Genomic DNA, 14,825 nt, shown 5'->3' on the forward strand with positions numbered 1-14,825 from the left:
TCGGTGGCCTGTGGCAGGCGTGTTTGCCACAACACCTTACACACATGAATACAAACTAACAGGGCTATTTGTGTTAAACACATAGCAGTGTGTTACACAACTTACACACATTAATATAAACTAACAGGGCTGTGTGTGTCAAACACATAGCAGTGTGTTACACACCTTACACACATTAATATAAAATAACAGGGCTATGTGTGTCAAACACACAGCAGTGTGTTACACACCATACATACATTAAAATAAACAGTGCTGTGTGTGTCAAACGCATAGCAGTGTGTTACACACACTAATATAAACTAACAGGGCTGTGTGTGTCAAACACATAGCAGTATGTTAAACACCTTACACGCACTAATATAAACTAACCGGGCTGTGTGTGTCAAACGCATAGCAGTGTGTTACACACCTTACACACATTAATATAAACTAACAGGGCTGTGTGTGTCAAACACATAGCAGTGTGTTACACACCTTCTACAGCTCAATATAAAATAACAGGGCTCTTGAATTAATCATGACTATTTAAGAAAATGACCAGTTAAACTAAATTTGAACAGATTCAATTAATTTTCATAATTTTGAATAATGTATGAATAGAAACGATTTGACGCTTCTCAAAAATATGTTTTTTCCAACTCATGTCAGATTTAAAATGGGTTTCTACCAAGAGGAAGAACAGGAAAATGTTGCTTTATTTCAGTGAAGAAAAATAACTCTCTTGTCTATTTTAACATTAAAAACATTAGTAATATTAGTGCTATATTTAGTCATTATTAACATTAGTGCTGTATTTTGTCACATTGGAACCCTTTTTGATTGAAGGGGTTTGTGTTTGTACTCACCCCAGTCTCTGCACTTTACAGTGTGGGTCCTCCAGTCCAGCAGAGAGCGCTCTCACTCCTGAATCCTGCAAGTCATTGTCTCTGAGCTCCAGATCTCTCAGCTCTGAGTGAGGAGAGCGCAGGACTGAGGCCAGAACATCACAGCAGCCATCTGTGATATTACACCAACCCAGCCTGTGGAGAGACCACACACACACACACACACACACACACACACACAAACATGCACATGTACACACACACACACACAAACACACAACACACATGCGTACACACACACACACACCACACAGACACACACACACACACACAGACACACACACATACAACCACACACACAATTGAAATTCACTGCTAATTGTCACACTGTGCACCTTGGCAGCAGATAAATGTGGAATTTCCTATTTGTACAGTACGTGCATTCCTGGGATGTACACAGTACACACAAAAACAGGAAGAGTTTATATTAATTATGTTCATAAAGTATTCTGACTAATCCACAAAAAAAAGGTCATCACTTGGCTCAATTAACAAAAAATAACTAAAAATAAGGAGCCAATTCAACTCAAGGTTGGAGGCTTCCTGCAAGGATTTCATTAACAAAACTGTTCCATGTTGCGATGATATCACATGGCAAACAACATGATTGCAAACATATTTCATTTGCTAACACAAGAAACTGCAGTAGTATGATCACTATGGTGTACTTTACCTCACCTTCAGTCTACAAACATCTTTATATTTTAAAAACATTCAATCTTCATCTAATAATGTAACCAAGGCGGCAAATGAAATACACTGCAGCGCCATCTGCTGGCTGCAGAGAAACACCACAACTGATTATTGCCATTGACTGGTACTACAGGTATATGGAGGACCAAAAATGTAAAAATAATAAATAAATAAATGACTCAATAAATGAATTAATGTATAAATAAATAAATTAAAACAGAAAATGTAAAAATTAATGAATGTACAAATAAATTAATAGACAAAATCTGACAAATGGGTATTTGCATTTATTTCCATATTTATTTCTTGATTCATTCATTTCTGTGGATGTTCATTTCCATATTTATTTATTGCTTGATTCATTTATTTCTGTATATACTTATATCCTTATTTATGTTTTGATTAATTTATGCCTGTATATATATATTGTGGCATGGATCGGGGCATGCCCCCACAGTGCTCCTCCCAACCTTATAGGCATCAGCTAAAACCTGCCACCAGGCCAGCTCTTCAGGACCCAGGACAGCGCCCCACTATGAAGCCCAGCCACAGGACCCTGGAGAGCGGCAAACTGGACATTCCTCAACTCCCTCCTTTGCAGTCAACACACCTGCAATCAATGAGGCAACACAGCTGCTGCCACTCCAGGGAGATGGCTGGGAGCTTAAAAGGAGGCCTTTTGTCTCCCTTGAGGAGAGGGGGTTTTGGGCTGCAGGAGAGCTGTTGAAAACTGTTGATAACTTTTCCCCTACTTTGCAGAATCCGGTGGAGACGCAGGACCACATCCCTCTTCCTGCTTTGAAGAGGGATCCCCTCAGCGGTCTTCCGGACGCCGTTACTCCTAATTTTGGTTGCTTTACTTTAAGTTAATTCTGACAAGAGACTTTAGTTGTTGAGTTTGGTTTTGGTTTTTTTGTATATAATTTTTGGTAAATAAAAATGCCTGTTGGGCTATTTTTCCCCAAACCTCCGGTCTGTGTATTTCTGTGCCGCCCCGCCTGCACCGTCACGCCCAGTGCGGTGCCACAATATATTTCTGTATTTATTTCTGTATTTTTTCATCCATATGTTAATGAGGGGGCTGTCAATGAAAATGTCATAGTGTCACAATATTTCAATTGGTTGATCGATACCAGAGTACGTAGATTCACTGTACATGCCTTGCTTCAACACTGGTTGCTTTTTACCACATTTACATTAGTAGGGCAGAGCGGGGAAAAACTAGTAACACAGATTTTATTTTTTTTGGTTAGGTAGTGCAGCTTGAGTGACGTATTTCAGGATAAACACTCAGAATGACCCTTGCTTTCTCTCCAACGAAAGGTAAGGGATTTTGATAAACATTTTGGGAGAAATTGCCAAATAAAAGTTTGTTTTGGTGATATGTAAGCACATTGTTTTACCATAAGTATTTTTGGGTGCTCTAATGTGTGTGCATATCAAAGGATCCAAATGTATGTAATCGTAAACAGTCTTTTCGTGACTAACAGATTGCATATTTTTGATAGAGCAATCAGCTCCACCTGCAGGATTAAGACATGCACGCAGACTCACAGAGCAAGGGAACATAACAGGACTGAAAAGGGAAGACATTCAACGGGAACTGCAGAATAATGCTGGGATAACTTCAGAAGGGAATAGAACAGGACCACATAGAAGAGTTTATGATAAACTTTACTTTGGAGCTTAAAGAACTGTGGCATACATACAGCACGGCTGCACTCAATCTCCTGAACAAGCTACCCCACTACCTCACTGACGTCTTACATTGGTTGGTATATCCTGTTTCAAAATGCCTAGGGCTCCACCTAGTGGATAACCTGACTACACTACAAATGTACATTATCGTGATAAGTTTTCACCAGTTGGCAATAGGCTATGAAAAACATTTAAATCTAATCAATAGATAGATTAGAAACAGTGTTTGTATCCTAAAACATCAAACTGTATTGAGTTACCTTACTTTGTGTGAACCTTTAAAGGTATTAAAACTTAGGTTAGCTCGCCATGTCAGTTTCTGAATGGCACGTCCCAGAAATTCCATTATGGTATTAAATCATAATTAGGATGTAGGTGTGAATGGTTTGTATTAAAAATGATTAATCTAGTTCTAGTTATATTTTCAGAATTGAGCCAAATAGGAAAACTGTTGTTTCCTATACAGGCAAGAGATAGCCAGAGGCTTGAGTCTGGCTGACCTAGCTGAAAACGCTAGTCATCATTATGTGCTCTTTTGTGTGGATGCTTTGACAGTTTGTTCCAGGTAGCTGCATCACAGAGATTGACCCTGTAGTGTTCAGCCATTTGGAGGAAGTGGCTCTACGCCTGAATGTTTCACTCCATAATTCAGATTACGCCAGATCAATTGGATGCCCTTCTCACATACTGCCTGAGGAAGCACTGGAGAGTTATTTATTATTAGTTGGTTTGTCTGTTCTTCATGTTGCAGCACAATTAATTAACAATGAATCCTTTGCATGTCCACTTCCCATGAGATCTCAACAGGATTCTTAGCAGGGTGATCTACACTAGATAATTTAAACTTAATCCAGTTATGCAAAGCAAGTTTTATCCATCTATGCCTCAGTGGTATTTCTCCCATCTCATTAGTAATGCAATAACTGGAGTTGTTCTGAGTGCCCTACAGCATATCCTCAAAGCTCTTGCCTGTTTAACATATGATGCCAGGAAGGGAATTGGGTGCTGTCCACCAGGGGGCAGCATCGGCCCTACAGACGGTATAGCTGCAGCTGTGGTTCATTGCAATCACATCAGCTGTGGCCCATTACCTAACCATGGGCTCTATAAGTGACCTAGCTTCCAGGCCTAGGGGAGGGTGCTTTTAGATTGTGTTTGGGAGCTTCGCTATGGACAGTATGGTGGGTTGGTGCCAGTTTTGTTTGGAGCAGCTAAAGGTGCATATAATAACCCTGTGCTCAATATAGCACTGAGGAGTATCCTTGTGTCCCTGCTATATAATAACCCTGTGCTCTATATAGCACAGTGAGGAGTCTCCTTGTGTTCCTGCTATATAATGAGCCTGTGCTCTATATAGCACAGTAGTGGATTCTCCTTGTGTTCCTGCTATATAATGACCCTGTGCTCTATATAGCACAGTAGTGGATTCTCCTTGTGTTCCTGCTATATAATGACCCTGTGCTCTATATAGCAGTGAGGAGTCTCCATGTGTTCCTGCTATATAATGACCCAGTGCTGTATTTAGCAGTGAGGAGTCTCCTGGTGTTCCTGCTATATAATGACCCAGTGCTCTATACAGCAGTGAGGAGTCTCCTTATGTTCGTGCTATATAATGACCCTGTGCAACCTCTGCCTAGCAAGATAAGTAAAGCCAACTGCTGTAGAATTTAAATGCTCTGAAATCCAGACTTTAGCTTTGGATTGGAACCACAGGAGAGTGACAAAACTAAGTGATGTAACATTGCACCTAAACAGCAGTTTGCATGTTGATCAGATTGACACTCTTCCCTAAAATGTACACACATACCTTATCGACCAATAGTTGATTTTACCAACAGTAATAATATCTGATTTTATGCTCAACATCTTCAGAAATGCCACAACCCTGTAGCACACACAGGTGTGTAATGATGAAGGAGTACAACTCATCTTCATTACAAGGTCAGCATGAGAAAGAGAGTGGGGTATAAGTTAGAGCTGCCGCGGTATTGATTTATTTCCTTACCGCAAAAATTAGCGAAGCCATTCAAACCGTTGCGGTAACCGCCATAAAAAATAATAATTTAAACCTCCGGGCTACGATTTCATTGTTTACTTTCAAGTACATTTCTGGAATGGCTGTTTCCGACAAATAGGTTCTGCCCGGCAGTTCATACTGCTTGTCGAAGGACTGAAGCATAGCTCGGAATGATGGCTTTCCTACAGTCCGGAAGGGCACCATCTCCACAACCAAATACTTTGTTACAGTTGTTGTAAGTGCTCGCCACTTGTTGCTGTCCCGGTTGTATTTAGTCACTCTGGCAAATGCCTCTGAGACTCCTAACTGACGTAGTGCCGAGCCGGTACCTCCCGAGGTAGATGGGGTGCCTTTCATTGCATCGTATAACGGACGATGAGTGGTCCTAAGATGCGATGCTAGATTTGTCCTGTTTCCTCGCATGACGTTGATTTTCTTGCTGCAAATGCGGCACACTGACCCATCCAAATTCTTTGGCTTTCCATCTTCATCGGGCTCAAAGCCAAAATGTTCCCAAACAGGAGAAGTAACGTTGGGTTTCGCTACAAGATCCATGTTTTTAGCCTAATTTGAAGCGAAAACTTTCCGTAGCCAACAGTTGCAAAGCACGTTCTGGGTGACACGTTCTCCGATCAGAACGTTAACTGCACAACTGTGAGTATAAACTTTCGAACACATGGCGTGAAGAAAATAGGCTACACAATTATAATTATTTTAAAAATTGCATTGTATTTAATTCAGATCACAACTTTTACAAGTAAAAATTGGAACATAAACAATTGGCCTAAAATAAACGGGGAAAAAAACAAAATCCAGCGGTGAAGCGGTGATCAGCTTGACACTGCGGTGGACGTGACGTGATTGCGTTTCCACGGTAATGCAGTAACCGCGGCAGCTCTAGTTTGCCGGCCACTGACCTGTGTTCAAAGCCTCTCTAACTACTCTGAGAACACTGTCCTCTAGCTGCGCTTCTCGCAAGTCTTCTCGGGTGAACTGTTCTAGCTGACCCAAATTGAGATGAGTTGCAAAAGCATACAGCTCAGGAACACCTTCTGCTGGAACACCTAGTTTGTCTGCCAAGTGCACATCACTGTCACTAGACTCCTGCACATGCACACGACCACAAATCGCCTTCACATCACCCTGTGAAAGGATTCTCCACGTCTCAGTGTCCAGTTTCGGGAAAGCAAATTAGCCTCAACATTGACCTTCCCAGGGCGATATTTTACTTCAAAATCGTACGTGGCTAGGGCAGCAAGCCACGTATGCCCTGTAGCATTAAGTTTCCCTGTCGTAAACACGTGATTGTGTTTCCGCGGTAATGCAGTAACCGCGGTAGCTCTAGTGTAAGTATGGATTTCATTAGAGTGCAGAGCAGGTAGTGAATAATGGGGATGGATGAAGACTGCAATATGTGACAGAAGTGAATTCATTCGCCAGAGCAGTTAGGGGTGAGGTGTCTTGCTCAAGGACACTTTGACACGCCCAGGGCGGGGTTTGAACCGGCAACCCTCCGACTGCCAGACAATCTCTCTTACCTCCTGAGCCATGTCACCCCAACTTCGGGAGGAACGACTTTGGAATGTGCTCAATTTTGGGAGTAATAGTTGATCAAAAACTTTCAGGTTCTAGGCTCTGTGCTGTTGCAGTAAAAAAGCCAACAGGATGCTGGGATGGATAGTAGTGAGAATAATTCAAAGCTCCAGAGTGCGACCATTTTGGGTGCACATGCGACCAAAAGTCTGTCAAGTGCGACTAAACATTTTCATTGGTCGCACCGGTGCGCCTGATATTTAGCAGGTCTGTCTCTCTGTGTGAGTGTAGTGTTATTTTTTTTCCCACCCGCATTCTGCGAAGACCCGCCTCTACTCTGCCTCTGATTGGCTCTGACCCTGATATTCTTCTTTGCTGAATGTGGGTGGGGAAAAATATAAGGCATGTGTGTATTAGTGATGTGCGGATCGCAGTTATATCCGCGGGCACCACGGTTAATCTGCGGATCGGGTGGGCCGAGTCATAAAAATTAACATTCTGATTAATAGCGGATGGGTTACGGGTGGGTGAAATAATACATCATTAATGAGGAAAATATTAATGACATTCTCTAAAATGTGAACATATTTTAAGCTTCATTTCTCGTCAGGCGTGAATTAGCAGACTAGACTCTCGTTGCGCCAGTTGCGGCGTCCATTTGTCTTAAGCAGCAATGGAGGCAAAAAAGATCCGAGAGAAAATTAAAAAAGGAGAATTAAAAAAAGGTGAGGGCAGAAAAGTTCCGTGTGGGAGCGATTTAGTGAATGACGAGTCAAGTGCTGGGTATGTCATATGCAACAGCTGCGAAATAATGAGAAATAGCGGTAATGTGTGATCGGGTGCGGGTCTCTAAATCAGATAAAATAATTTGTTCGGGTGGGTGGCGGGTGGATGATTTATGCGTACATGTGGATTCGGATGATGTCAGAGCCGATCCGCGCATCACTAGTGTGTGTGTGTGAAACCGCGCCCTGTACTCCTCCGGGAGCAGCGCACACTTTTATTTGAGTTATTTGAGTTTGATTTATTTATTTGAGTTTGTCAAGCACTTTAAACATCAGCACTTTTTAAGTTTATTTTTTAAACAATTGAGGTTATTGCCATTTCTTGGTTTTGCTGTGATTTAAAGAAAAGAAAAACATTTATCTGCCCTTTATTCCTGTTTACAATCATTTACATAACATGTTAAGAAATTACCAATGTGTATGGGAACTGACAAAAAAGGTAACACTAAAAATGTATTATTACGGCGCCAAAAGGCGCAGTAAAAAATTTTGGGTCTAACTAAATTATGTGCTGCTGCACCTAAATGAAAAAGTTAGGCGCACCAGTGCATCCAATGTAAAAAGTTAGTCTGGAGCCCTGTAAATCCAAGGAAGTTATACTTATTTTATACAATACCTTTGTCAGACCACACTTAGTGAACTGTGTGCAGTTCTGGGGACTGTACTACAAGAAAGATATAGAGGATCTGGAAAAGGTTGAAAGAAGGGAAACCAAACTGGTTCCTGGTATGAAAGATAAAAGTTTTGAGGAAAGACTTCAGATGCTTAACTTCTTCAAGCTTAGTAAAAGTAGACTCAGGGTTATTTGATTGAGTCTTTTAAATTCATAAAGGGGATCAACAAAGTGAACTACAAGAGATTCTTCAGGTTCAGCTCTGTTAGTATGACGAGGGGGCATAAAAGGAAATTAGCAAAAGGTAAATTCCGCACCGACGTTAGGAAGTATTTTTTTACACAGAGAGTAGTCACTGTGTAGAATAGCTTGACGCATGTCACGTAGTAGAGGCAGAAACTCTGGGGGTTGTCAAGACCGGGCTTGATACGATGCTGGATACTATCTAGTTTGTAGGTAAACCTAGCACTGGTGCTAGGTAGGAAAATGGCGAGCATGTCGGGCTGAATGGCCTATTCTCATCATTATGTTATGTTATGTTATTTTTTTATGTTATGATCGACGTGAAACATAGGCTATTACTGTACTGAAGTGGTCAATATTTTACAATGTCAATCATGCATCCAGCATTCAGTCATCACCTGTGACCTGATACTACAGACTCCACTGAAAACTTACATTCTGGTCAAGAACCACAAACCTGGCAACCCTAAGACTCATGAGGGTTTATCCTGCTTTTCTTTGTTGTGCTAAAGCGGTTAAAAGAGAGGGATGAGAACAATGTGGACAAAGAAAGAATGCTGGTGGACACAGGAGTAAACAGAGAGAAAGCACTTTTTATATTTCACTGCATAGAGGAATAATCACTAAATCTATTTAGTTAAGGTCACACAGTAGAATTAATAGTAAACAATTTAATCTTGCACTTGCACTTAATCCAGTTATGCAAAGTAAACTTTATCCATCTATGCCTCAGTGGTGTTTCTCCCATCTCATTAGTAATGCAATAACTAGAGATGTTCTGAGTGCCCTACAGCATATCCTCAAAGCTCTTGCCTGTTTAACATGTGATGCCAGGAAAGGAATTGGGGTGCAGTCCACCAGGGGGCAGCATCGGCCCTACAGACGGGTATAGCTGCAGCTGTGGTTCATTGCAATCACATCAGCTGTGGCCCATTACCTAACCATGGGCTCTATAAGTGACCTAGCTTCCAAGCCTATGGGAGGGTGCTTTTAGATGGTGTTTGGGAGCTTGGCTATGGTCAGTACGGTGGGTTGGTGCCAGTTTTGTTTGGAGCAGCTAAAGGTGCATATAATAACCCTGTACTCTATATCGCCATGAGGAGTCTCCTTGTGTCCCTGCTATATAATGACCCTGTGCTCGATTTAGCAGTGAGGAGTCTCCTTGTGTCCCTGCTATATAATAACCCTGTGCTCTATATCGCCGTGAGGAGTCTCCTTGTGTTCTATTTAGTTAAGGTCACACAGTACACAGCACTACTCACCCCAGTGTCTGTAGTTTACAGTTTGGACTCATCAGCCCAGCACAGAGCAGCTTCACTCCTGTATCTCCCAGGTTATTGTTGCTGAGGTCCAGATCTCTCAGGGGTGAGTTTGATGACTGAAGAGCTGAGGCCACAATTTCACAGGACTTCTCTGTGAGGTCACAGTAGTTCAGTCTGCAAAGAAGAGTTTATATATTATTGTATGATTAAATAGTGCAATATACTGTAAAATCTGATATGTGCAATGTAACAGTAATCACATAAAGTGATGAAGAGTTATATTGAGGATTTAAAGTTACTGATGCTCTGAGGAAAATGACTTTGCTACACTCTCCAACTGCAGCACTTTAGGCCTGAGAATTAGACGTCCTGTTGGACAGAACTCTGACAGTTCTACAGATGAAATTCTTACCCAAATGGCCCCCTTTCTTCTGACATTTGGCACAGATACAACCAAAAGTAAAGATGCAAGAAATAACACAAGTCCTTCAGGGTGGATAGTGAGTTAGGCTCTGCTTCTTTACTTTTGCTGGTAACTGTGACTAAACTTACCCACAGCATTGCAAGCCAATACACAGCAAAAGCCAGATTCACTTTAGAAACAGGAATGCAAAAAAGTGATCTGTTCACACATAACCAGGTACTGTAGTGCAGTCTGTCTGTTTTGCTGAGGTTATATATAACCATGTAGTGCAGTGCATCTGTTCTGCTGGTGTTACATATAACCAGGTAGTGAAACCAAAGCTATGTAGGAACCGTTAATGATCCCTTTGAGTTCCTTTTGTTGGAATAGTGATACATTTGATGGTGCTGTCCAAGGAGACACCATTTAGGCTAACATTTTCCAGGGTTTAGGAAACTTCAGAACCTTGTACAGGCCAGACTTTAGCCTGAGATAAGCCACAGAATGACCTCAAAAACAGGCACTTTAACAGTCCCCTGAGAAGACCTCATTCTGACACCCCTTATATCCTACAATTCCTCTACCTTCCCGTTTTCACTCTGTCTACAGGCACTATTGGATTCTGGGTCAGCCTACACCAGAATAAAGCAGAGACCAGGGTGGCACTACTGGCCTTGTAACATGGTGCATTTACTGCCTGAACTAATCTCACAATACAGTAACACAAACATTTCATTCACAACCACACTTGCCTCTCCCAAACCAAACCCAGCATTACATTAATCATTATGTTGAAAACATATCTCATCTTCATGAACAATATAAGAGGGGTACAGACGGAGCAGGCTCTCTCTGGTCATCTCCTACTCACAAATTATCTATGCATGGACTAGGAATAAAAGGGGGATTCTTCCCCCCTTTTGAAAAACATGGATTTGATTCAATCAACATTTGTCCTTAACTGACTGACATTTAAAAGGAGGGATTCTTTTTTCTACACAAACACAGTTCGAACTACTTCACCAAACTGAGTTAGATAAGAATAAGTGTAACACTTGTGCTTACTTGTCCAAGTCAAAGTTAAGGACAAATGTTAGTTCAATAAAGACCGTAGGGGTGTTTGTATGGCTAATCTGCAAAAAATCAGACGTTGTTATTCTACTAATAATGCAGCTGACCAAACTCAGCTAAAAACTCAGCTAAAAATTGGATTAATTAATATCAGACCACTAGCCCCTAAGGCAACTCTTGTAAATGAATTAATTACTGATCACCAAGTTGAAATCTTATGTGTAACTGAAACTTGGCTTAAAACTGTATATTGCCTTAAATGAATCCACCCCTCCTGGCTACAGCTATACTCACGTTCCCTGTCTGACGGGTCGTGGCGGTGGTGTTGCTGCTGTATATCATTCTAATCTTTTTGCTATTTTGAAATCCGGCTTCAAATGTAACTTTTTTGAAGTGCTTGTTCTCAGTTTTGCACATCCAGACAATTTTATCCTTGCAATTGTATACAGGCCACCAGGGCCATACAGTGGCTTTTTACTTGAATTTGCTGATTTCCTTTCCAGCCTGGTTGTTAATTCAGATAAAGTAGCAATTGTAGGGGACTTCAATATTCACATGGGTAGTGAAAGTGATCCTCTCAGATCAGCACTCTTGTCTATCACTGAATCTATTGGCTTTGATCAACATATACATCAGTCCACACATTCTCATAACCATATTCTTGATCTGGTCTTAACTTATGATACAGAAATAGCAAATATAGCAGTTATGCCTAAAAACCCTGTGCTATCAGACCATTATTTAAATACTTTCCAACTTTCACAAGTCTGTCATGTGTCACCAGATCCTTCATTCTACCTTATCTGTAAGCTTCCTCCAGGACTGCAAATGCTTTTATTAATTAGCTCCTAGGCTCATTTGTGCACTGTGGGGATTTTCTTGGCTCCCACCCAAACACATACAAAAATGCAAGCATTAGCTCAATTGATCAGCTGACAGACAACATAAATTACATACTTTCCAGAACCCTGGATACAATCACACCTCTTAAGAAGAAGAAAGTCCGCTATAAGAAATTAGCACCCCTCTACATTTAAATCTGTGAGTTGTATGTTTGGACCATTATTGATCCATCACATTGGTTTGCCTAACAAGGAATTCATGATGTATTTAATAACTGGTATCTTTAATGATAATATGTAAATTAAATCTAATAAAATACATGTTACATGTTGGATACATTTTTTACATTTGATGGTACTTCTGTATTCATTAAATGAGGGCACAATCTGTTAAAATAGCTTGACTCAAAAATCATAATTCTCACTTGCCTGACAATTTTATTGTATTCTATTTTCACTTTAACTATGAAGTGTTTATAAAAACATGCTGTCATCATCTACTTTAATAATTACATAATACTCACATGGCCTTCCTGCAGTTCCCGACTACTGGTAGCAGTCTCTCATAACCTGCTGCTGATGTGTTGTAGGTCTTCAAGTCAAACTCATCTAGGATCTCCTCTGACATCAGTAACATAAAGGCCAGGGCTGAACATTGGTGTGGTTCCAGCTTTTCATTAGAGAGTTTTCCTGATCTCTGGAACTTCTTTATTTCTTCCACTGGAGCGTTTTTATTCAGTTCATTGAGACAGTGGAACAGATTGATGGTCCTTTCTGCTGAAGATTCTTCTTTGATCTTCTTCTTAATGTACTGGACTGTTTTCTCAATGCTCTCTGATCTGCTTCTTGTCTGTGTATATAAATGGTAAATGGTAAAAGGACTGTATTTAAGTAGTGCTTTTATCCAATCTGGTACAGGTGATCTGCTTCCTGTCTTTGTCAGTATTCCTCCTAATAGAGTCTGAATGGAGTCCAGAGAGAGGCCTAGAAGGAATCTGAGGAAAAGGTCCAGGTGTCCATTCTTACTCTCTAAGGCCTGATCCACTGCAGTCCTGTGTAACTCAGACAGCTGCACTCCGTCACTGCAAGGTTTTGATTGTTCTGCTCTGAGTACATTTCTGTTCTCATTCACACATGAATGAAACACAAACAAGGCAGCCAGATACTCCTGAATGCTCAGATGCACAAAGCAGTAGACCTTCTCCTCACCCAACCCACACTCCTCTTTAAAGATCTCTGTGCACACCCCAGAGTACACTGAAGCTTCACTGACATCAATGCCACTCTCTCTCAGGTCCTCTTCATAGAATATCAGATTGCCCCTTTCCAGCTGTAGTAAAGCCAGCTGCCCCAGTTTCAGGATGATTTCTGTATTTGATGCTGACATTTTCTTTGAGGTTGTCTCATTGGTGCCAGGATACTTCTCATTCTTCACATTAGTCTGAATGAGCAGGAAGTGTGTGTACATTTCAGTCAGAGTTTTAGGCATTTTTCTATTGCCTACTTTACCCAACATTGTCTCCAGCACAGTGGCAGAAATCCAGCAGAAGACTGGTATGTGACACATGATGTGCAGACTCCTGGATGACTTTACGTGTGAGATAATTCTGCTGGCCTTTATCTCATCTCTGATTCTCTTCCTAAAGTATTCCTCCTTCTGTGGATCCTTGAACCCTTGTACCTCTGTCACCTGGTGGACGCACTCAGGAGGGACCTGATTGGCTGCTGCTGGTCGGGAGGTGATCCAGAGGAGAGCAGAGGGAAGCAGATTCCCCAGAATGAGGTTGGTCAGCAGCACATCCACTGATGATGACTCTGTTATATCACGGCAGATCTTATTGCTTTGGAAATCTAGAGGAAGTCGACACTCATCCAGACCATCAAAGATGAACACAATTTTGACTTCATCTTCAAAACTTTTGATCTCTTTCAGTTGCGGAAAGTATTGCTGCAGCAGTTTCATGAGACTAAATTCTCTCTCCTTTTTCAGATTCAGATCTCGGAAAGGAAGAGTGAAGATGAAATCAATGTCCTGATTGGCTTTTCCATTTGCCCAGTCCAGAATGAACTTCTGCACAGAGACGGTTTTCCCAATGCCAGCGATGCCCTTTGTAAGCACAGTTCTGATGGGTTTCTCTTGTCCAGGTAAAGGCTTAAAGATGTCATTGCAGAGGATTGCAGTCTCCTGTGTGGTTTGTCTCTTGGATGCTATCTCAATCTGTCTGACCTCGTGTTCATCATTGACCCCCCCACTTCCCCCCTCTGTGATGTAGAGCTCTGTATAGATCTCATTGAGGAGGGTTGGGTTGGCCTGCTTTGCTAAACCTTCAAATGTGTGTTCAAACTTCTTCTTCAGAGCAGTTTTCAGTGCCTGCTGGGCTCTTTCTATGGATTTATCTGAGGAGACGAAATATGAGAAGCAATGTTTAAAATAACAGAACAGACAATAAAAAATACATATGCAGTCCATTGTCACAATGGTACACACACCTCTTAAGGTGTTACACACTTCTCACAGTGTGTTCTACACACAAAATGAAAACATATCAAACAATGAAAAAGGATTCAATTCCTTTATCACATTCAATTTCTTAATTTTTCATAGTATGATGTGGTAAATATGGTCTTCATGGGTCATGTAGTAATTTAATCATCTTATAATTTTTATGCTCAGTGCTCATTAATCCTGAATAAAAACTCAGACCAGATTTGAATCTCTTTCAGGGACATTTAATCTGCATTTAATGTGCATTTGCTTGCCCCATAATCACTGCTGGA

At 41.1% G+C, this 14,825-nt stretch overlaps 1 protein-coding gene across 1 annotated transcript in view; it reads right to left on the reverse strand.

The window, feature by feature from the left end:
* The window catches only part of LOC118219191 (NLR family CARD domain-containing protein 3-like), a 97,870-nt gene that overhangs the window by 73,229 nt on the left and 9,816 nt on the right, over positions 1-14,825 (reverse strand). Inside the window, exons 6-9 of the mRNA XM_035402185.1 lie at positions 12,964-14,444; positions 12,572-12,870; positions 9,732-9,905; positions 849-1,022 (exon numbers count right to left, since the gene is read on the reverse strand). Of these exons, the coding sequence (XP_035258076.1) occupies positions 849-1,022; positions 9,732-9,905; positions 12,572-12,870; positions 12,964-14,444 (2,128 nt within the window). The remainder of the gene's footprint in view (positions 1-848; positions 1,023-9,731; positions 9,906-12,571; positions 12,871-12,963; positions 14,445-14,825) is intronic.

Source organism: Anguilla anguilla, chromosome 19, assembly GCF_013347855.1.
Source record: "Anguilla anguilla isolate fAngAng1 chromosome 19, fAngAng1.pri, whole genome shotgun sequence".
NCBI classification, from domain to species: Eukaryota; Metazoa; Chordata; class Actinopteri; order Anguilliformes; family Anguillidae; genus Anguilla; species Anguilla anguilla.